The sequence below is a fragment of the Lissotriton helveticus genome, chromosome 2_1 (genome assembly GCF_964261635.1).
Source record: "Lissotriton helveticus chromosome 2_1, aLisHel1.1, whole genome shotgun sequence".
Taxonomy (NCBI): domain Eukaryota; kingdom Metazoa; phylum Chordata; class Amphibia; order Caudata; family Salamandridae; genus Lissotriton; species Lissotriton helveticus.
Genome location: NC_136059.1, coordinates 876711601 through 876735730, shown reverse-complemented (window position 1 = coordinate 876735730; position 24130 = coordinate 876711601). Strand labels below are relative to the sequence as shown.

The following is a 24130-nucleotide window of genomic DNA, read 5'->3' as shown; positions in this document are numbered from 1 at the left end:
GCAAACAGCGTCTCCCGCTCCTTCCGCCTCCATGACACGGATGGGTGCAGACGGGCTTGCCTTTGGCGCGCCGCTGCACACGTTTGTTGCGCGTTCTGAAACACATCCGCTTTTATAGGGCCAGACCACTAGAGCACCAACCCTCCAAATCGGAAGTGATGCTATTCTCTCTCCACTCAAACGACCGAAGTTGCGGTGGACCGGAGAGAATATCTCAAATGCAAGTGAGGTCTCACTATACAATCCCCGCAACTGACTGCAAGTTTTAAAAATGCCCCAACCAAAAATAACACAAAATGCCAATTACCATTAAAGTAGGCCGTAATGGTCTGATTAAAATAATAAAAGATTCTCGCGTACTCGCGCACAATGTGTCACAAGTGACCTTGATCTTTAATTGCGCGTCCGCTGCGCGTTCTGCAGCACATCTGCTTTTATAGGGCCGGGCCACTAGAGCGCCAACCCTCCAAACTGGAAGTGATGCTATTCTCTCTCCACTCAAACGACAAAGAAGCGGTGGACCGGCGAGAATAGCTAAAGTGCAGGTAAGGTCTCACTATACGATCCCCGCAACTGACTGTGCAAGTTTTAAAAATGCCCCGACCAACAATAACACAAAATGCCAATTACCGATAAAGAAGGCCGTAATGGTCCGATTAAAAATAATAAAAGATTCTCGCGCACTCACGCACAATGTGTCACAAGTGCCCTCGATCTTTAATCGCGCTGTGTTTGAGTATTAAACAGATAAATATTCAATAGAAATGGTTGATTTGCTCATTTACTTTAACACTGATAAAGACATTTTGCCAGCCATCTTTTTGAAGGAGTAATTAATCTCAAAATCACAGGTGTGCATACTAGGGTGTGTAGATGGACTGGTTCCTCTGCTGAGGCCTCTCTCTAACAATAAGTGTGCATAGTAGAGTGTGGGCAGGGACTGGGCGCTCCTTACAGACCTCTCTCTCAGATGACGGGTGTGTGGAGAGACTAGCCTCTGCTGAGACCTCTCTGTAATGATGGGTGTGAGTAGCAGGGTGTGGAGAGGGACTGGCCTCTCATTTCAGACCTCTCTAAGATGACGGGCATGTGTTGTAGGGAAAGGGAAGGGATTGTCCTCTCTTTAAGACCTTTCTCTCAGATGAATGGTGTGCGTGAGACAGTGTATGGAAGGACTGGCCTTTTTGCAGAGACCTCTCGCTGTAATGACAGGTGCGCGTAGTAGGGTGTGAGGAGGGACTGAGCTCTACTTTCAGAAATGTCTCTCAGAGGACAGGTGAGCATAGTAGGGTGTGGGGGAGGGATTGAGAACTCCTTTCAGACCTCGCTCTCAGATGCTGGGTGTGCATAGTAGGGTGCTTGAATGAGCCTAAACTACACACAACTCTGCTCAAACAAATTAGCATAAATAGTAGAGTCTGATAAACAGCAACTCCAGTAAGACTCCTTCATACAATAAAAAGTGTGCAGAGCAGTGTATTCAATCACCTATTTCTTCCTACCTTTTCTGATCCTGCAAGATCATAACATTTAAAAAAAATAAAAAGATTCAAACATCTAATCTAATATCTTACACACTTCCTCTCAAACTAAAAAGACCACAATATGCAATCCTACAAATAAAGTGTATTGAGTACTCATCTACTCTTTTATACTATTAACCATCACACGAGTCTTGCAAGATCATAAAAATTACTTGAACAATATACATATATTATCTTCCCAGTAGTTATCCCTTAGACACTCCTCCAAATCTAAGGGGGGGGGAGGAGCTTACTTTTCTGCTGCCCTATTATATACCTTTTTTTACTTCATTTTCAGAATACCTTCAATTTTTCACGATAAACAATAATGGCAGCAATTTAATTTCTAATATCCAACAGCCAGCTAATCAGAGCACGAGAGCGTGAAGGCTCACAAGAAAAATTGGCCTCTCGACAAGTCATATGCCTCCATTTTTTATTTTAGGCTCTCGCGAGCCCAACTGCCAAAATATACAATTATTTTTGATGCTTTATATCTCAAAAAACTACTTAACAAACTTACACCAAATCACAAAAAAAGCCTATTTATCTGACCAAGTCTTAGCTTTCTGCTGAATTTGGGGTAATTCCATCCAGCAGTTTGTTATAACCGGTCTTAACAGTCCATGAAAAATGCATGGAAATTTTACGTTTTGGACCCCTTTTTCTTAGCCCCCGCTGGACCGATCACCCAGAAACTTTACAGGAAGGAGCTGAGGTGGATGAACTTTGCTTTTGGAAAGTTTCGTGAAGATTCATCAAACTAACTCCATCGCGCTATGTGGGAAAGCTTTTCTGAATCGAAAAGGTTTTTTCCGAACCATAGTAAATTATAATTTGAAAGGGGCATGCCTTCAAAACTGCAAGCCAGTATGGTATGTATCAATTGTGTCCAACTAGAATTCCAATTGCAAACCATTGATCAGTTACCGTCTCACGAGCGGAGATGTGAACTGACTGGTTGGACACCTTTCCATTTTAGAAACGAGATGGTCCAGTTTCCAAAAGCTTTAAAGAAATACAGGCAGCAAAACACAAAAAATACAAAAAAGTTCTTTTTTAGGCAGCAATCAAAAGAGATGGTAGTTTGCGGTACCTTGTAGTCCACCATTCATTTAATAGCTGCTATTCGCATGCAGACGCAAATTGCAACCCCTCTAATGACCATTAATTAGGCAGATTGTTTTGGTACCACTCGAGTCCCTGTTTTGAAAGGAGACCTGCTAGTACACACGTAGATTCACAAAATCTGATTCACAATGGACAATTTCGGACCTCCTTTGGGAAATTTGACCTTAGTACATCTGACCCAATGTATCTACATATGTCCTTTGAATTCCGAGGTAGCAGAAAGTGCAAGTGAATCAGCACTTCTAGCTGGTATACGGTCTTCAAAGGACCGAATTTACCAGACAAATCCCTAAGTCTTCCTTGCCAGCATTTAAGATCATGCCCATAATATGTGAATGAAAAGGCCATTTTCACTAACAATTTTGACGCAGACTAGGAGGTGTTCAACCTAACAAGTAGGTGACTATTTTGCTAATTTTAGTGAAGTATTTCTGCAACACCATCATCTTAACAAGCGTAATATCACAGTGCCAGAACCGTAGGTACCACTTTTTTAAAGCTGTAGTCTGGCTGGCGCTTACATGGACAGCTTCACTGAAAAAGGTGCTATTGTCGCTGGCACTATCAGAAAATTAACAGTTTCAGGGTACGTCATAGAGGACACTGGATCTTCAGCATAGCATGTCTTGCTCTATCAGCACGGTCAAATTTAGCCTTGAGGTTTGGGGGTATGGGTGACAGTGGGGTTCATCTATCCATTTCAATATTATCTTACTGAACACCGTAGTTTATTCACTGGGGCAATCTGATTAGTCATTTCTTAATTTTTCAGTGTTAAACCAGACCGCGCTGCAAGAGGATAAATATTTGTGTTTATACTTGTGGTACCGATAGCACAGGGATTCCTTTCTGAGTGGGTGAGAGGAGCATAAAGAGATCTAGATACTTTTAGGTCTAGCAATTTAAGTATCAAGTAGACCGTTAATAATGGCTAGGGATGTGGGGTAACAGGGAAGTGAAGCAAGCAATCTGCATACGTTGAATGTCTGAGTTGGCATCAGATCACTCCTCCCTGCAACTAGAGTTTTGTGAAGACCTTTTATCGATCTTAGTGGCCCTACACATCAAGTATTCACTTGCGCTAACATTTAACCTATTTAACTGTTCCGAAATCTGTACTGCTTAATGAGATGAGTGCAAAGAAAATACTGCCTAAAGAAGATAGTCTAAATTTAACACATTACACCACTTATCTCTTTTGGGCATAACAACTGTAGCAGACGGCCCCAAGATAGAGTAACAGGCAATTTGAAAAACAAGTAGGAAGTGTAAATATTTTTAGATCTCTAAATTACAAGATGACAGACATCCAGAGAATCAACTGGTTAAACATCTGCATAAAGGAAATGGGCAATATAGTATTATTTTAGCAATAGATTTTGGTGGAAATAGTGACGAAATATTTCACCCACACAAAGATACGAAGAAATGCTGCCTCACAAAAGGAGAAGATAAAAAAAGGATTCTATCCCTAAACAGCATTGTGAATAGTTAGGGGCAAGTGGAATAATCAATTTAAAACTCAATATACGGATTTTCTACACGAACATTCCCTTCATGTATGAACCAGTATGTACAACAAAAGAGTTTCAAAACATTAAAAAAAGACTCCTCATTTAAAACACATTTAAAAAATGCCTAGCTATTGGCAGCAGGATATGAAAACATTTTATCGAGATGCTTCGAATGATGTGCTTACATACTTTTGATTCCCACTCCATGCCTGCTACAGAGATACCCAGGAGAACTACTATTGTAATGGCTCCAATGATTCTGATGTCATTCATCCCGTCTATCATAATGGCATCATTTTCCTAGAAAAGAAATGCACACTTTATTACAACAGCCAGGGGAGAGCAATATCGTTCCGGTTCACAAGATAATGGAACATTTTCATTCAATCAATAAAGCCTGCGTTAAAAAGAGCACCTGTAACATTCAATAAACACTGCCCAGATATGAGACAAATTAATTTTAGTTCTAATAATAGTACAGTAGAATAGCACTGGAAAGAAGCTGTTAATGCCTTTCCGCTCCGGGACAGCGCATCACACACTAGCTTTGAAAAAGGATGCAGCAATTGGCCTAGTTAGCAGATTTTGGTAATGTGTACAAAGCCACTGAGAAGGTCGGGAGAGCACATTTAACAATACTAGTCAATTTAGGAGCCTGAATAGGATGCTCCACATCTTAAACATTCATTCATTCACAGAGTCCGGATGAGACAATGGTATTTAATTGATCAAGGGCACTGTGAAACAAGGCTAAAACGGCAAAGCAGCAAAATTAAACTGACCAAGCAAATAAACCTTGCGATTATGTGCAGATGGGAAAGGAAAATCATTTGCAAGATGGACAGCTCCCAAATCACGGTCAAACAACAATATCGCGCCAAGCGCCTCATCAGTGAAGGAACTGCAAGTTTGTACAGATGGGCCTTATTGACTACAATGTACTGAGGGGACTACGAGCCGTGTTTCACCTCAACCACACAGTTGTAGGTTATCGGTGTGTGAAATTTCCGGTTGTGGCACGTCACAAACTTGTCAAACACAGTGCCTTGATTCCCAGCTGGGTTTGCCATAGTTTCAGGTCCGAAAAAAAGACCACAATTAGACCTTGGAAGCTACAATCATGTATGTTCTGTTATGTTAATAAGATTTCTAAAGCGCACGAATACCCGAAGGTGTTTTGGCGCTGGGCCTAAGTAGCCATGACAAAAGAAAAAGAAAAGGGAATGGATTCAGTGAACTTAGTTAAACAACCAGATTTTCAGACTTTTTCTGAAGGGGATGAGTGAGTTGGCCGCTCGTATATCTACTGGAAAAGTGTTCCAAAGTTAAGCTGTACAGTAGCTTATACTTCGGCCACCCCAATTTGCCGTACGAATTTTAGGTACCAGCATCAACCTGGCGTTGGTAGACCTTAAACATCAGCCTGGGTGGTACCATGCGAACAAACTTTTTAGTGGCTCTGGCCCAATATTGTTCAATGCCTTGCAAGCAAGGCACAGTACTTTGAATTTGATGCACTACATCACTGGTAACCAGTGGAGTTTCCACATGTCCTCTGAGAGAGATTGATATTTTGGTACATCCAGCAAGAGTCTAACAGCGGCATTCTGTACCATTTGCAATTATTTCAAGAGTTGCTTCTGTATCCCAGGATAGAGGCCATTGCAGTAATCTAATTTCTAAAGCACTAACATTGTTACCATCGTCCTCCTAAGGTCTAAGACTATTTTCAAAGTGGTAGTTCTGCCTCTTGTGGAACGAATGCAGAGAACCTAGTAAATTAAAACATTTAACTAACTTCTTTCTAATTAGAACCAAATTCATGATTACAAACAACCCCCTCCCCCAAATCGATCACCCTCTAGTTCTGGAAATAAGGCACTTTACCACCCTCGAGCCCCCCACCCAGCACACTCACCCCTTTAACACACACACACACACAAGACCATTTCATGTTTCAGATGCTCCTGCAGCAACAAGTAAGCATTGGCAAATTCAATAGGTCTTTCTATTGCAAGAGCTATTGGCTTTGCCAATGTTTTAGCCATGTTGGACACCAGCGTGGCTACTGCATGGCTAAAGGTTAGTGGAATGGCGGGGCACAGAGTGCATTCCCAGAGAAGCCTTCAGAATGTCCCCAAGATGTTGTTAGCAAACTAGACAGCAGCAGTGTCTGGTAGGCTTCGACCTAAAAAGCTCTCTGAAAATACCCCCATATATCTTCATCTTGGGAGCTTAAGTCGCACAATATCACATAGCGGAAAATAAAAAAATAAAAAAGCACTGGAACCATCCACCTGCTGGGGGTGGCCTTTTCTTCTAAGGACATATTACCGCAATCTTTTAGCTGAAAACAATTGGCTGTATACATTTTAAAAAAGAAAATGCAGGCATTAGCTAGGAAAAGATAAAACCCAAAAGTCGATTGTCTTTAAACACACAACTAATGAGAAGCCCAGAGTACAATATAGCAAGCTGCAACATGAAAAACACATTACGCCTGTAGTGCAAAAGTGTCAAATATCATCTGAGGCCCAGAGCAATTTCTACCGCAGACAACATACCAGAAAATCTCAATTACATTTTCATCTATACCAGGTGCAAAAAAGCTCACACTGCATTCTGAAAGTACATTATGAGTATGTATTTCGATAATACCTAAAATAAATGGGCACAACAGTTGATTAATGTTTGGATGCAAATTACCATTTAAAGCTAAACGTGCTATGGACTTTATTGGCTTGGAGCGTGCCAACTCGTACATGGGTTGTCCCACATGCTAAGTTAAAGAAATCTTCTGCCCCCATCTTGCTGTCTCACATACAAACAACGCCGAATGAGTCTCCAACTACAGCAGCTTCACATGCCAGAATTTCTCCGTTCCATGTCTTTGGATACAAGACAAATTGATAAATAACTTAAATATAGTAATTTGCTTACTAAACATTAATAAAGTAAGACAGTGGAAAGTGATGTTCAAGAACTGCAGTAATGCTTGATGGGAAAACCTAAAAAATAAATAGAATCCAGCGGGGGATGGAAAAACGTCAGAGCCTCAGAAAACCGACATTTATGTAACGCAATAACAGCGTTACAAAAACAAAGAAAAGAAGTGATTGAAAGTACATAAACTAAACCACTTGCCTTAAGTATGTCGACGACGGTTTCGGAAAAACCAACCACGTACATGGCTACAGCAACAGCATTTGCAAACGCAAAAATAAGGCCTATTGCTCCTCCGAATTCAGGTCCCAAACTTCTGGAAATTAAATAATACGCCCCACCTAAAAGTAAAAATAGATACTCAATGTGGTATTTCTTCCATAGCTATTAGCTTAGGCGGAAAATGGAAACAAGGTCTACGACATGCACTTTATTTTAAATGCTGTCTCAAACACAATTGGATTAGTGGCAGGGTTACATTTCTGAGATACTTACCTATTAATACTACCCTTCTGCCCTGGGGATGAAGCGGACATTAATTATGCCTTGCACTTGCAGAATATGTAATTCCCTTTAAAGAAATGGCCCCCTTAACATTACTGCAGAAACAGCTCTCGGTATGCACTTACACAGCAGCAGGTTACTCTCGGGGTTTAAGGCTACAAATACACAGAACTTCCCCCGTTTGACCTTCCATGAAGGCTGCAGGAATGAGGATTTAAACTGTGGCACAATGAGATTAATTTCAGTATGTTAACTCTAGTTTGCTTCTAGGATTTGTTTCAGCCAAGTGGTTAAAAATACAAAACCCTTAAAAGAAATGATTTGTGTTCTAAAGAAATGCACCAGTTACTAACATGAAAAAACAAAGTAGAACCACTATAACATCTATCAAGTTTTGAGCTACACGTTTTGAGATGTAAAGATTATTTTACATAAATTGTGTCATTTGTTTTGTTTACATTTTGTGAACATCGTTATAATCGATACATTTGTACTAGTATCTTGCACTTATTAAATTAAAGTACTTCGTAGCTCTGTGATGGAGATGTCCCGCTAGCATTACATTGATGAATTTTCTTCCCACAGTGTTACGCCTAGCAGCCAACTATAGACCGCTTTTAAAGCCACCAGAGGAGCGTGAGGGAGAACACAGAGCGTGGAAATTGAAAAGTCAACCTACAAGTTGAAAAGTGCATGTACAAAATGATATTGTAGTAAATTTAGAGCAGATGACAGATTTTGCAAATGGATGTGGGTAATGAGCGAGAGGTTTGGACAGTAACTCCATCTTGTAAGGAGTTTCTGTATTACTGGGTTTCAAGTCTGGGGAGATCTGGATTCCTTGTGCCGGGTTGGCCACCTTACCTAGCGTTTTGGGCAGTTATGTTAGTGCGCCAGTTCTTGCCGCTTTATAGGCAATAAGCAGCTTTTTAAAATATGTGCACGGGGAGGGCGGAGAGAACCACCAAGGCTGCTTCATCTTTTTACTTCTTAAATCAGTGGTAAGAAAACGGTGTGAGGGAGGACCATCAGGTCAGTATGTTGCTGATCTTATGACTGGCATTAAAGGGAAGATGGCTGATACGAAGGTATCTTGTTCATAAGCTCCAAAGCCCAGGATAACAATTGAAGTACATTCCTTTGTGCCTAGTACCACCCTCCTGTGAATTTGCTGCTGTGTCACTGCCCTACAAATATGCATCCTTTTGTAGGCACGATTACTGAACTGCACTTACTTGGACAAGCTGAGGCTGACTTAGATGGCTAGTCCTGGGTCAGTGTCGTGCCTAGACATCTTGGATCAGCAGTAGCTAGTCGATGTGCTTGGGCCGCGTGCAAGAATCCAATGATTATCTATGTAGCCTTGGAAATCTGGTAGCCGCTTTGGACTGATCTCGGCATAACGGTCTCCTGAACACTGCACTGCAGATCCAAACTTTAACTGCCCAACTAATAACCATGGTGAAGGAAGCAGACTATTCTGTGGAAGAGCTAGATTGGGGAGACCAGTTCTGTGTCAAGGAAGTGTCCAGCCCATAGGCCTCTAGTGAGTATATATAAAAATGCCATCATATTGTGGGGGAACTACTTTCACACCATAACCATCCACAGCAAAAACTGTCTGCCTCTGGTTACAGTCTAATCAAAAAATGTGTTGGCACACTGGAGAGCGGCTTCTAGGCAAAGTCCAAATGTATGGGGCCGGGCATGTGGGGACAGAGCCGGAGCACAGCTTCGACAGAAGTTGAGACCGATTTGGCTAGTAGAACTATGGGATCCATGTCCTCCCCCAGCATCAGTGCTGGTGCCAACGAGGAAGGAACTGGCATAGACTTAAGTGCCAGGAAAGAAGCCCGCTCTGGAGCCAGAGCTGAACACATAGTGGGTTTAGGAGGCACAGACGGCACAGAGGGTGGCCCAATGGCAGTAACTAGACGAGAGGCCTCCCGGGACCCATGGGGCTCAATCATTCACCAGAGGGAGTCATTAGAGTGCCAAAGATACGGAGCATGGCCTCCCGTAAGCACATAGATATGCAGAGGCTTCACTGACGGACACCGAAATTCGGTGTGCATTAGAATCAACTGCTAAATCACCTCTTCAGTAGTGGATCAAGAGCGAGACTGCAAGGCACCTTGACATCCTTGTGAGTTTTCAGAGGGAGGGTAGAGTGGCTGGGACAAGGCCTGCTTGGACAACTTGTTTTTCTTTTTAGGTTTAGAATCACCCAAAGGCTCTGATGACGAAAATGACTTGTCACTGGATCAAGCCCTTCTCGACTGAGCAGGAGAGGCCCTTACAGGATTTCGATTGATGCTGGACGACACACAGCTTGCCCTGGTGGTCTCAGGTCACCTTTGAGTGCATCACTTCTAGCATGACTTCGAGTTATGGCCTGACCCAGAACACCAGAGACACACCATTTTTGAGGTGGCGGGAATCGGTCACAGACATGAGCACACAACAGCCGCTACAAGAATTATACCTTGTAATTTTAAGAGGTAACACCCTGGATAGAAAATCTGGAGAAAAACGGACGAGAAAAAGAAGGAACTAGCTCCATATCGGACTCCAAATGTGTGGATTGAAAGGAATAGACGTAGTGGCTATATAACTCTCCAGTCCTCGATTCCGGGGTATAGGGGAGTCGACCCAGAACCACACAACACAAACTCTGACCTGCAGGGACTATGCTGAAAAATCTTCTGGATGTAGTCTGGTGCTTGGGGGATAATCCAAAGGTGAGGAATCCAGAAGTATCCACCAGAAAAACATTTTTCAGTACAGTTTGGCCAACTTAAGCTTATTGGCAACCTGAAGTGCTTGAACAATAGTGCTTAGTGAATGTGAGTGAAGCGGACCATGTAGCAGCTTGGTAGATATCGGCTATCGAAATGTTCCCTAAAAAGACCATAATAGCACCCTTCTTTCTAGTAAAATGTGCCATGGGACCATTATGCGGTGTATGTTCTGCTTCAACCTAGCATGTCTGTACGCATTTCACTACCCATCTTGAAATGCCATACTTTGATACGGGATTTGCAAACAGTTGCTCAGATTTGCAGACGGTTTTTGTACTGTTAATCTAGTATACTACTACCCTCCTGACATCTAATGTGTGCAATGCCCTTGCTGCTACCGTCTTAGGATGTGAAAAGATCATGTTCGAAATCCTGGGTTCATCCCTAGGATGTCACTGTTTTTATGAACTTTTATAAAGGCTTCCTCAACTGTGAGCACCTGCAATTCACTAACTCTCCTTAGTGCAGAGACTGCAATTGGGAAGGCCACTTCCCAAAAGAGGAACTGCATTTCACAAGAGAGTGCCCTGGCTCAAAATGAAGGCCCATAAGTCTGGTTAGTGCCACATCAAGGTCCCATGTAGGGGGCTGGGCCGGCTCTAGGCTCACGGAGGCCCTGAGCAGGGAGTGTAGGTAAAATGTAAATGTAAATGTATGTAGGCTGCACACTGGCGCATATTATCGCTTATCAAAACACCAAAACCTGGTTTCTAAGGCGCCTTTACTTCAAAACTTTTTTAAAAAACGTGTGTGAAATACTGTCATTTACTAAATTCTATATACTCTTTCTTCTTATTCATGAGGTAGTCAACACGTTTTTCCGTCTCTTTAAAAACCTTAGTGTTCTAGGCCTGGGAAACAGTCTGTTGCAAAAAATTAGGTTTTTAAAGAAAGGCGGAAAAACGTGTTGTGACTACCTCAAAAATAGGATGAAAGGAGTATATGGAATTTAGTAAATGACAGTATTTCACACACGTTTTTTAAAAAAGTTTTGAAGTTGAATAAAGGCGCCTTAGAAACAGGTTTTGGAGATTTGGGAGTGGAGGGCGACCTGGTTTTCTTTTCCCTCTGTTGCTCCTTCGCATAATATCGCTTAACAGAAGTGTAGGATGACCCCGTTTTGTTTTTTTAAAGATGCAGCAGGTAACAAATAATATCCTGCATCTTTGCTTAGAGTGGCGGACTGGTTTACTTAGTAGGATACAAAACCTTTCTGAGGTCTGGCATCCCACATGGTGGCTTGTGCGCCTCCCGCCGGATTTGCATACCTAAAGCAGTTGTAAGTAACCAAACTCTAAATCATCAGGAGGGTAATAAATAACCAGGTTTATTTTTTTGAGGTTTAAACTTCTGAGCTGACCCACAATGCTGGGTCAGAAGGTCTAGTCTGATAGAAGCTATTTTTGTGGATGGGAATACATTTACAGGTATGAAAATGAGACGGTGGCGGAGGAGGAAAACCATAGGTAAAGATCCCTGACCTATACAGCCACAGTGCATCTGCCACGGAATGTGGTTGCGGCTACCTGTTTTCTACATTAGTGATTGTTGGTGAGCACCTTTTTTGAAAGTAGATCTAAAGAATTTGGAGGTTTCTGTTCCACTTGTGGACTGGCTCATGTGTCCACATATCAAACAATTTGTCCCGCCCAGGCCAACGATCCACTAGAAGTTTAATGTGACTGAATGACCCAAAGCCAGGTGCTTTAGGTAAACACAAGCACCACAAATTGCTCCCACCACACAGTTTCTCCCCCACCACCGGCTTCTGCAATGTGGCTATCTATTTTAATCTTTTCCAACATGCTAACAGCAGGCCAAAGAGATGTTCCCCATCAAGCACATACATGCTCTTGTCCTCTGCCACTAGTTCTTAACCTCAACTGGATAGCCACCCCTAAAGTAAACTTCCTTGTTGCATCTGTCTTTTTACTTTCCCAGTCAGGTCGACAGGACTCCCCTGATGCCTAGGTGTAAGCCCTCTTCATGGCCATATGTAAAACCAAAAATCTCAGCAGTACATGACCCCTGAACAACAGGAGGTCGTCTTGGGAGAGTTTACACTCCTTCTCAACCCCCAGAATGACCACTAGAGCTTTCACTGGCTCCCTGAAATGTTCGATGGCACACTTCATCATGCTTCCAGTTTTTGTCATCTACTCCCCACAACCACCACGCACCACATGGAGCTCTTTGTGGTGGTCCACTGCTCTATGTAGCACAGCATGATACACTATTGTGTCGCAGGAGAGGCACAATGAAATCCTCCCATGTACCGGCCACCTGCATAGGTGGGTTTGGGTCAAAATGAGGGCCATGAGGGTCATAGGCACTCCCCTGGTTCTAGTCTGCATGATACAAGTGCACAGACTCCTGAAGTGATTTGGTGATAGTGATGTAGGTGTTGGGGGCTGAGGACCGATTGGAGGTGGTTATGGTAAAGTACTGGTAGCCTTGTTCTTGCTCCACCTTGGAATTGGACAGACTTTCAACTCCTCAGGTATCTGCTCTTCAATTTAAAAAAAACTCCTTTCATTTGTAGGGTTTAGCAGTGGAGTATGAGGCTCCTCTAATGGTAGGGGAGGATCTCCTTAGATCAAGGGCCTTTGGGAACTCACTGGCACTAGTGGGCATGCTCAATGTAAACCTAGATGACTCGGTCTTTTGGAGCAGGCATCAGGGCAGATTTTGACTCCAAAAGGTGCGTAATTTGAGATTCTGGGTCGAGTCTGCATCAGCGAAGGCTTTAAGCCCTTTGGGCCGTAGCTTTTCTAGAGCTGAAGGGGACTTTTCATGCCAAGAGGGAAGAGTGCCAGAAGCCATGCACAAAAGGTCATGCCTCGATGCCCAGCTCCCTTAGGATTCATTCGCGACATCTCCATGAGTTTTTTTTAACTTTTGTTGATCTTCAAGGAATGGCGGGACTGGACACAGTCTGTCCTGGCCCTGGTGTCTTTCTGACATGAGGGCTGTAGAGCCCTCAGAAGTGAGGACAATTGGACGTAGTTCTTTCTGTGCTTCCTGTACACTGGATGGGCCTTCATTGTGCAGTACGTTTCGACTATTTCTTCGGCAGACAGTGCAGGAGGTAGATCAGAAGGGTCTTCTCGTTGCATCTTGTAATGAAGCCAGTGGCGTTCTCAGTGACACATAATTGTCTTTTGTTTATTAACACCAGGAAAATACAGTAGGTTAACCTCTGCTTTGGGGGAATGCCAAAGCCAGTGTGGTCCGGTCAAGGGCATCTGGTGTTAAACTTTGGGCAGAACTGAAAAGACAATCTGCACACTCCCCTTCTCTGAAATGTATTCTAGATATAATCAGAGACCTGGAAGCAAACAGCTCTGATGCATTTCAGAACTGAATAGATAATGTTACCAACGCCCCTCTTGATGAATTTTCAGACAACCGAGCAGGATACTCAGACTGAACCCGAAGGGACAAAAAGATTGTGGACAGTCCAGAGTTCAAGCTGAAATGTCCAAACCTGATAAAGTATTTGTCCTGGTACAATGTGGGACTAGGTACGAGACATTAAGACTGAAAACTTCAATCATGAACAACTTGAAAATGTCTGCACCCAACTAAATGGCAAGAGTATGCAGAGCATGTGATTTACAGCTGCACAGGCTACATGTAATGGAATTATCCTGCTAATCCCTCAAAATTAGTATAAAGAAAAGTCCTCCCTTTTTGTGAATGAAGAACAACCTCCCTTTTTGTGAATGAAGAACAACAATTATGCCATGCTTGAATAGCAGTTCAAAATCACCAATTCGCCATATACTGCAGGAGGCTGAAGATTATTCGACCTGCTACAGCACTCCATGTTAAGTAAGGACTTGATGAACTTGAAAGAAAATCAGCCCACACCTGCAAACCACCAAATTTACCCTGAATTGTGACCTACTCAACTCCCAAGTTATTGGCTACTAAGTACATCAAGTGCTACTTATATAGAAAAATATATATATACCTCCTCTTACAAACCCATTGGTCGCTATCGCAGACGTGGACAATCCTGTGATAGTCGTCACAACAGTGGCCATTGCAATAACTAAAACAGACAGACCTTGGAGACAAAAAAAGAAAAATGTTTTACTGCTACTTAATTAGAAAAAACAGACGCTTGAAAGTTTAAAAAACAAAAGCAAATGGGACAATCAAAATGGAAAGCCACTTTTAACTAATACAAGAGAACTAACAATATCTTAACAAGCGATAGATTTTGCCACAGTGACTTATTCGTTTCGAATTTACGAATTCCAACTCTACTCATCACTCTCCTTACACATCACATAGCATGGGTAACTGGAAATTAAACATTTGTGCGTATTTAACTGCAATTACAGTGCAAAATATTACACGTACCTATCCCAGCGTGTCCAACAATCCATGACAATCTGATGAAGAGCATCACACCCCAAATATTTAACATACATCGTACCTGGGGAAGGGAAGGCGAGGGAGGAAAAGATTAATACGAGACCCTGTCCACCAAAACACAGAGCGTCACACGTGTAAAACATTACAAGATCAAGAAATATTTGGGGAAAGGACACTGGGAAAGAGGGGGTAATGATGCCAATGTTAAACAAAATCAGCATTTTCAACAATTTGCTTCGAGCAAGTAACACCTTGATTTCTACTTTGTGACTAAGTAAAGGAGCAGATAAAAAATGCTACGTTTTTCTATGAGTTCATAAGACTATATGATCAGGGTATCACATGGGCAGCAGATTGGGAATGAACATATGTATTCAGTGTGTGAAAAAATAATCCATTCCAAGATGCAAGAGAAATTCAGTGCACAGCTGGAATAAAGCCAAGCCACTTTGTTTGTGTGATTTTAACAACTAGGATATTCAAATCAACAAGATGGATACATTATCTCCATTTAAATAGATTATGGGAAGTATTCAAATACGTAGTCGAAGGAGGGTCGCAAATGCATGGTATGGTGTCCAGATAATGAGAGCGGTCATGAGGATGTGTGAAATCAAAGAAACTATGTTGTGCCCAAGAAGAGTTTTAGAAACAGGATCAACTATGCTTGATGCATCATAAAAAAAAAAAGAAAAAAAAAAAAGAAAACATTTGACTCAGTTCAACAACAGGAAAATATGAGCCACATTCTTTATACTTTACTTGATGCAGAATTTAAAAAGCATTGGCACGCCAATAGGAATGTTGTATGGTAATGAGAAATGTCAAAAAGAAGGGAGGTCTCCTGACAAATTCAATCTGGGACAAGGAGTGATATGTAATCAAAGAGGGAGAGGTCCCAATGTTTCCCGTAGGGAACAATCTATTTTATATATCCCCTCATAACTCAAGAATTCAACAAATTAGCAACCATATTTCAAAAATTAACTGCAAACATAAAAAATATAAAATAGATCAATATGGAAATTGTACAATTACATACAATGCATTAATAAATACAAAATTGAAGTACCATACAAAAAAGTAAAAAATGTGTCAATTCACATAAAGAGACAACTTGTTTTTTAATTGCTCTTTATGTGAATTGACAGTTAATTTTTGAAATGTGGTTGCTAATTTGTTGAATTCTTGAGTTATGAGGGGATATATAAAATAGATTGTTCCCTACGGGAAACATTGGGACCTCTCCCTCTTTGGTATGGTAATGAGATACATTACAAGTAAATAGCATGTCAATGCAGAACGTGGATTTCAATCTCAATTTTAATCTGTAAACACAACATGTTCCCTTTATGACATACCCGAGTACGTCTGCCAAAGACACTAGAAAATAAAACAAACTTACTGGTCACACTTTCAAGGGGAAATCACTTTCTAGCAGTCCATGTTACTCGCCCTTTTATGAAATGTGATCAGTCATTCAAACTGAAAACTAAATGTATATTAAGGTCAGCTTTACATCTATAAGTGTGTTTCCGGCTGACTCAGTTTACACAATTACTGCCATGCCCAACCATTTGTATTATTTAAATCAATATGCAAAGAGCAAAGGGACAACACCCAGCGTGTCACCCAATAATTCACTTTCAGAATGTTAAGTGAAGGGTTATTTTAGGCATGCCTAACTACCTGGAATTCACCTGTAACACTTTGCTTGGTCGGTATAACTTGCTATAAAACCTACGTAGTCTACCTACTGCTTTCTTTTATTTTAATTTAACTATAGGGCTAGACACACAGACCATTTTCGAATCTCTCTCCTGTGTGACAGGGAGGAAATGAATCCACTATCATAGTGATTCTACTAAACTACTTACCATGCCCCTTTAAGAGTAGAAGACAAGGTTTCCAGTTAAATCTAGAAATGAAAACCTTCACAAACAATCATTTGCAATGAAATAGCTGTCCATTACTGATAGTTTGAGGTATTGGTGTTGCAAATAATAATGCAACGCCAATAACTCATACTTTCAGTAATGCAAGACCTAGTGTAGGTGCTTGTAGTGCTTGTGTAGGGAGCCAGGAACCAGCATTGTATGTCTCAGTGCAGTACCGCAAGCTGCTCCTAGAGGTTTCTAGTGAGCAAGGCACCAGCACTGTGGACCTCTTTTGGTCACATATTGTACTGCACCCTGCAGAAGATATGGTTAATTCACCCTACCCATAGTGCACTGCATGCAAGAAAGTACAAGTACATTCAAATAGCTATGTCCATAAATACAATTAGTAACTTTGAAATGTGACAAAAGAATTATTACATCCATTTTTTATTTAGGATTAGGTTGTACTCTGTGTGGAGCTGATGAAGAGAAATTTATAGACGGTCTCATAAATTTGAGATGTTCTAATGAGCGAAGTATCCACCGCCAGCATAGGTTAGGACCAAGTGTGTGGCTTGCCTGAAGCCTTTTAAGAAAATAGTGCCTTGAAGCTGTAATTAAAACCTAGGGAGTAACAACACATGTAATAGGAGGAGGGAGGGGGTCCTCATTGGAGGTTACAAGAAGAGACAAGGCGATACTAAGGAGGGACTACTACGCATACTGACCAATGAAAAGCCACCATTTACAAAGGACAGGGACAGCAGCCAATCAACCCCTTGACCGCGGCCGGAATTTCCCCACGGTGCAGGAAAATCCCACACGTGCTGAAATCGGATGGCTCCCGGCAGTCCGACGCACACACCCACCGTAATGTCGGACACAGGCAAGAGGTTAAAAAGATGGGTGGAGCTTTAAGCACATATCTTTAATACAGCATGTCTCGAAGAGACAGCGCAAGCGCTGCCTAGACGAGACCTAAAAAGGAGTCCCGAGAACGACCATCTCGCTGAATCACAGTTTAGGGTTTGTCAGAGGAAAGCAACTGCATCTTAATAATGTTCCTGGTTAGCATGACCACAATAAGGAATACAGTCTTAGACATCACCAAAGTGATGCCACTGGTGTAAGGACAAAGACCAAATGACAAGATGGAGTCTTCCAATGGGATTAGGAAGATGAGAAGAATTAAAGTTTCAACTGACTAATGAAAAAGGCATTTTAACATTGCACTTTCTAGCAATACATACACTTTACCTTTATTTGCAAATTATATACAATGTTTGATCATTTATGTACTTGTTTGATGAATGCTAGTTACTTTATTTTTTGCGCATGGTTTTGCTGTTCAAATAATTAAAAATGCTTAGGCTAGGGCTCCCGGCTTCCAGTAATGATTCAGTAGAGGTCCTCGGGGTCCAGTAATGAATAAGTGGGTGTCCACAGATGTTAAGAACCACTGTTCTAGAAGCATTCGAGGTCAGAAATTCAAAGCACAATAGGTAAAAGATGGAGGGATTGGGTGGAAGGGTTGTATGAGAATCTGTGAAGGATACCAAGACTAGAGAACTTGAATTACAGGCAAATATCTTTTTGCTCCATACAGGGATGTTTCATACACTCATGAACTTAACGTAAGGCTATCGAGCACTATGTATAGAATCTGGTCTGAATATCAATAATAGTGCCATTTGAACCCATGCTATTATCTCTATGGTGTGGCCTTGCAGCTGTCCAAGTGGTTCACTGATAAATACCCTGCCACAGGAGGCATTTCTCAGGTGAAACATGCTCAACCATTTAATGGAACCGCCTACTTTGACGCTATTCTTTTTCAGGATTTCCTAAGGCAACAGCTTTTTAAGACTTGAGAAATTGTTGATACCAAGTATAAGGTTAAATTTGCCAAAGGAAAAATATGTTCAAGCATTGAAGGAAAACCATTTTAAACATGGCTCTTATGAACTCTATAAAAAACATTTTAATCTTTGTCGTCATATACACCACTAAACGGGGAGAAATATTCATCCTATTTTCTCAGTCCGAATACGTGATGCAAAAAATAGCAAATTTGTGTGACACAGTCTACTGTATTGATAAGTTAAAGCAAACAGTACATATTTATGATCGGAAATGCCATCATTCTAAAGCGGGCACATTTCTGGTGCCCTTTTTATGTTGTAAAAATGGGAGATTGTTCATGATTAACAGGGCAATTCTCATTTGGTGCACTGTAGAATAGGCTTTTCCTGGTCTCTCATTTGGCCTCCATATTGAGGTGGACACATTTCGGACATGTGCATTTTTTTTTGTTACACTGGAGCCTCTTCCACATTGAAAGGTTAACCACATATCTTGCCCATAGTTCACTGAAAAAAATTCACCATGGGATCCCATTACTGTGCCTGTGGAGAACATGAGCGATAAATCTTAGCAATACTTTTCCTATACACAAACCTCACCTCTTTTTGATCTACTAAAACAGATGAACAGTGACTGTGTACTTTAAACTGAATCACTGGCTTAAATCATTCATTCATTCATTCATACATGCATACATTAGACTTTTTCGCTGGTGCCAACTGCTTTGATCTATTATCATGGAAGTCAATGCATTTAATTGCTAAAGAGGGCTTGGATCTACAAGTGAAAGTATGGGTCTCAGTCATGACACAAGAATGCTTATTTGTCACTGTCAAGTACATAAGCAGAAAGATTAACGCTAAAGAGACATTTCGAAAGCCCTATGATTGATCCACTTTCTTCTCAGTGCCAGAAAAATGCTTATACGAAGCCTTTGAAAAAACATTTTATGCAATCCTCATTTTCCCTCATGACATCTGGGGCTACTTACACATGGTGTAGTTTTCTAACAACCACTGGTCTGTAATTTGATCTTTAAGCATTGACTTAATTTCTAAGGTATGAAGACTTAGCTGCAGGGATTGCAAGTGGAGGTTTTCTGGAAGCAGGGAAAGTGGTCAACTGGACTGCTCATTCAAATGTAAACTTACAAGGAGCTTCAGAACGAACTGTAAATTTAGTGTAGTTCAAATGATGACGTGGCAGACACTTAAGGAAAATGTTACTTACCCTGTATACATCACTTTGTGGTAAGTATTGCTATAGATACACATGCTATGCATACACCTGCCACCTAGTGTTGGGCTCGGACATGAACAACTTTATTTTGTTCGACGAAAGTCTGTCGAATCACAAGGTGTAGGGACTCCTCCATTAGGCAGTATTGAACATCAACATTGTCTCCATCTTCAGATAGGTTTTTCCAACGAGGTGGTGCAGGATAAACAGTAAAGGTGTGTTCTACAGCTCTACATGCCACAAACAAGTGTATACAGAGCAAGTAACATTCTGTTCATGGAATGTGTAGCGGTGGACACACATGCTATGCATAGACTAGAAAGCAGTTTCCCTGTAAAGTTGTGGTTAGCCAAGGGATGTTGCAGAACACTAGAAAAGTGCACATAGGACAGCTTGACCCACTTGGGCTTGCTGTGGTGCTGGAACGTCCACACAATAGTGTTTAGTAAAAGTGTGTGTGTGTGGTATGTATCAAGTTGCAGCCTTACAAATGTCTGCAATTCGAATGTGCCCTAAAAAAACATTGTTTCTGCTTTTTGTCCTAGTAGAATGTGGCCTCGAAGGTGTTCCAAGCAGTCTTTTAGCTTTGGAATAGCAAGATTCTATGAATTTGACTAGCCAGCGAGGTATTCCTTGTTTTGAGATAGTGACTGTTCTACAGGGGTTTTGAGAAGGCTACATACAAGCATTTTGGAAAACACCGGTTTTGTACTATGAGGTGTGTGTCTAGGAATGTGGTGGTGGAGCCCCTACGAAACTGGACAGCAAAAATTAGCTCGAGGGGGATGGAAATGTTAATGCTCCTATCGCCTTGGCGGTGTCAGTCTTTTTTCCAGCATCTGATCAATTTGCAGCCCAACAAGGTGCTCTCCATCAAACGGCAGGCTGATCAGATGTTGTTGAACCTCTGGCTTTAATCCAGAGATTCTAAGCCAAGCATGCTTTCTAATGGGGGTGCTAGAATGAATTCCTCTTGCGGCAGTGTACCCAGAGTCAACGGCACACCCAATAGATGTATTTGAAATTGCCTGACCCTCTGAAACCAATTATTGTGCCCTTTGCTTATATTGCTCTTGTAAGAGCTGTAAGAGCTCCCCATCTCATCCCACTGAGCACGATCACATTGTGCCAGTAGTCCAACTGAAGTGGCAATACATCAATGGGTTGCGGATTGTGCTGCAACCATCTTTCCTGCAACATAATACTTTTTTTGCTTTTGCCTGGGGGTGGAGCATCTCCAGTCCCTTTGGAGTTTGACCTTTTATATGCAGTATAAATCACTAGATTGGCAGTAATGTATGGTGGATCAGTAGGAACGGGTTTGTATTTCTAGTCCACCTTAAATGTAATAACCCTGACCTTTACAGGCTCCTTAAACACTTCTTTTGTTCAACCAACCAATCAAGGAATTTGTAAAGCGCGCTAGTTACCCGCTAGGGTCTCAAGGCGCTGGGTGGGGAGGGGGGGAGCTGCAGCTAGTGGTCGAAGAGCCAGGTCTTGAGCAGTCTTCTGAATGCCGAGAGGTCTGTGGTCTGTCGGAGGGGGAGGGCGTTCCAGGTCTTGGCGGCGCGGTGGGAGAAGGATCTGCCTCTGGAGGTGGTTTTGTGGATGCGTGGGACGGCGACCAGGGAAAGGTCTGCGGAGCGGAGTATCCTGTTTGGTACGTAGAAGGAGAGTCTGCTGTTGAGATAGGCTGGGAAGGTTTTGTGGATTGCTTTGTGTGCGTGGATCATGAGTTTGAAAGGGATTCTTTTGTCGACGGGGAGCCAGTGTAGGTCTCTCAGGTGAGGAGTGATGTAGTCTCTGCGTGAGACGTCTAGGACCAGGCGTGCGGAGACGTTCTGGATTCTTTGGAGTCTGCTGATTAGTTTGGACGGGGCTCCGGCGTAGAGGGCGTTTCCGTAGTCGAGTCGGCTGCTGATGAGGGTGTGGGTGACTGTTTTCCGTGTTTTTGTCGGGATCCATCTGTAGATCTTGCGAAGCATGCGGAGGGTGTGGAAGCATGAGGAGGAGACTGCGTTGACTTGGTTGGTCATGCTGAGCGTAGAGTCGAGGATGACCCCTAGGTTGCGTGCGTGGTTGGTCGGTGCTGGGGGCGGTTCCCAGGGATGGAGGCCACCAGGAGTCGTCCCACGCCGAGGGGTTGGGCCCGAGGATGAGGATCTCAGACTTGTCAGTGTTCAGCTCGAGCCTGCTTGCCTCCATCCAGCCAGCGACGGCCTTCATACCCTGGTGCAGGTTGGATTTGGCGATGAGGGGGTCCTTGGTGAGGGAGAGGATCAGCTGGGTGTCGTCGGCGTAGGAGATTATGTTGAGGTCGTTTAGTCTGGCGATGCGAGCGAGGGGAGCCATGTAGACGTTGAGCAGCATCGGGCTGAGGGAGGATCCCTGCGGGACGCCGCAGATGGTTTTGGTGGTACCGGATTGGAACAGGGGGAGGAGGACTCTCTGGGTTCTGTCGGTGAGGAAGGAGGTGGTCCAATCCAGGGCTTTGTCTCGGATCCCTGCGTCAAAGAGGCGTGTGCGAAGTGTGTGGTGGCAGACGGTGTCAAAGGTCCAAGAGGATGAGGGCTGCTGTCTCGCCGTTGTCGAGGAGGATTCTGATGTCATCTGTGGAGGCGATGAGCACGGTCTCGGTGCTGCGGTTGCTGCGGAAGCCAGACTGGGAGGGGTCCAGGATGCTGTTGTCTTCTAGGTAGCGGGTGAGCTGGGTGTTGACGGTCTTTTCGATGACTTTTGCTGGGAACGGGAGCAGGGAGATGGGCTGGATGTTCTTGAGGTTCTTGAGGTCGCTCGGGTCCGCCTTGGGCTTCTTTAGTAGGGTGTTGATCTCGGCGTGCTTTCAGCTCTCAGGCACAGTGGCGGTTTCGAAGGAGAGGTTGAGGAGTTTACTCAGGTGGGGTGCGATTAGGCTGTTGGCTTTGTTGGTGATGGGGTTGGGGAGAGGGTCCGAAGGGGAGCCTGAGTGGATGGTGCTCATGGTCTTGATTATGTCTTCGGTGCTCACGTTGGTCCATGTGGTCAGAAGGTCGTGGTCGGTGGGGTTGGGTGTGTTCGTCGTAGTGGGGCTCGTTGGGTTCATCTGAGGGTTGAAGCTGTTGTGGATGTTGGTGATTTTGTGGTGGAAGAAGGCGGCGAGGGTGTCGCACAGGGCCTGCGACGGCGGGATGTCGTTGGTGCAGGAGCTGGGACTGGAGAGTTCCTTCACGATGTTGAAGAGCTCTTTGCTGTTGTGTGTGTTGTTGTCAAGGCGGTCTTTGAATGAGGCTCTTTTGGTGGTCCTGATGAGGCGGTGATGGTTGCGACTGGCGTCTTTGTGGGCTGCGTGGTTGGCGGGTGTTCTATCGCTGAGCCAGATGTTTGAGTTTCCAGCAGGTGCGCTTGGAGGCCAGGAGCTCCGGGGTGAACCAGCTGGCTCTCTGGCTGGTGTCTGTTGGCGGGTAGTTGCACTGGTGCTACGGTGTTGGCGCAGTTTTCCATCCAGAGTCTGAGGGTGCGGGCCCCCTCCTCTGGGTCGGTGGGGCTGGTCGGTGGGTTGATTGCAAGGTGATCTTCCAGCAATACCTTGGTTACTTTGCCCCAGCGCCAGGGGGGGTGGGGGGGTGAATCTGTGGGGTGCGCTGGTGAGTGACGGGTTTCTGGAAGGTGAAGTAGATGCAGTGGTGGTCGGTCTGGGTGAGCGCGGAGGCGTGGCCGAAGGTGACACGTGGGCTGGAGGAGAAGATGGCATCGAGCGTGTGGCCGGCGATGTGGGTCGGGGTTGTGACGATCTGTTTCAGTCCGAGGGTGGCGAGGTTGTCGACCAGGGTGGAGGAGTTGCTGTTGTCGTTTTCCAGGTGGAAGTTCAGGTCGCAGAGCAGGATGTAGTTGGCGGAGGTCAGTGCGTTCGTGCTGATGAAGTCGGCGATGGAGTTGCAGAATTGGGGGCGTGGGCCAGGTGGTCTGTAGACGAGGGTGCCTGAGGGTGGTCTTGGGGTCCGTGTGGATCTTGAAGTGCATGTATTCGGCGGTGGTGAGGGTGTCATTGGTGTTAGTGGAGACCTTGATGGGGTTCTTGTGGATGATGGTGATTCCTCCTCCGACTCCGTTGGCGCGGTCTCTGCGGGAGATCTTGTATCCGTCAGGGATGGCCATTGCGATGTCTGGGGCGGAGGTTTCGTTCAGCTCTGTCTCGGTCAGGAAGGCGATGTCTGGTGATGTGGTGGCGAGTAGGTCCCAGAGCTCGACGGCGTGCTTGCGTGCGCAGCGGGTGTTGAACAGGATGCATCGCAGTTGGTTGGATCCCGTTGCTGTTGGTACTTTGGCGTCGTTGGAGCAGGTGAAGGTGCAGTTTCGGCAGGTGAAAG

The 24130-nt window shown here is 43.7% G+C and overlaps 1 protein-coding gene across 1 annotated transcript in view; it reads right to left on the bottom strand.

Moving 5' to 3' along the window:
• The window catches only part of SLC12A2 (solute carrier family 12 member 2), a 439949-nt gene that overhangs the window by 255218 nt on the left and 160601 nt on the right, over positions 1-24130 (bottom strand). Inside the window, exons 3-6 of the mRNA XM_078675608.1 lie at positions 14788-14863; positions 14393-14488; positions 7313-7452; positions 4358-4468 (exon numbers count right to left, since the gene is read on the bottom strand). Of these exons, the coding sequence (XP_078531734.1) occupies positions 4358-4468; positions 7313-7452; positions 14393-14488; positions 14788-14863 (423 nt within the window). The remainder of the gene's footprint in view (positions 1-4357; positions 4469-7312; positions 7453-14392; positions 14489-14787; positions 14864-24130) is intronic.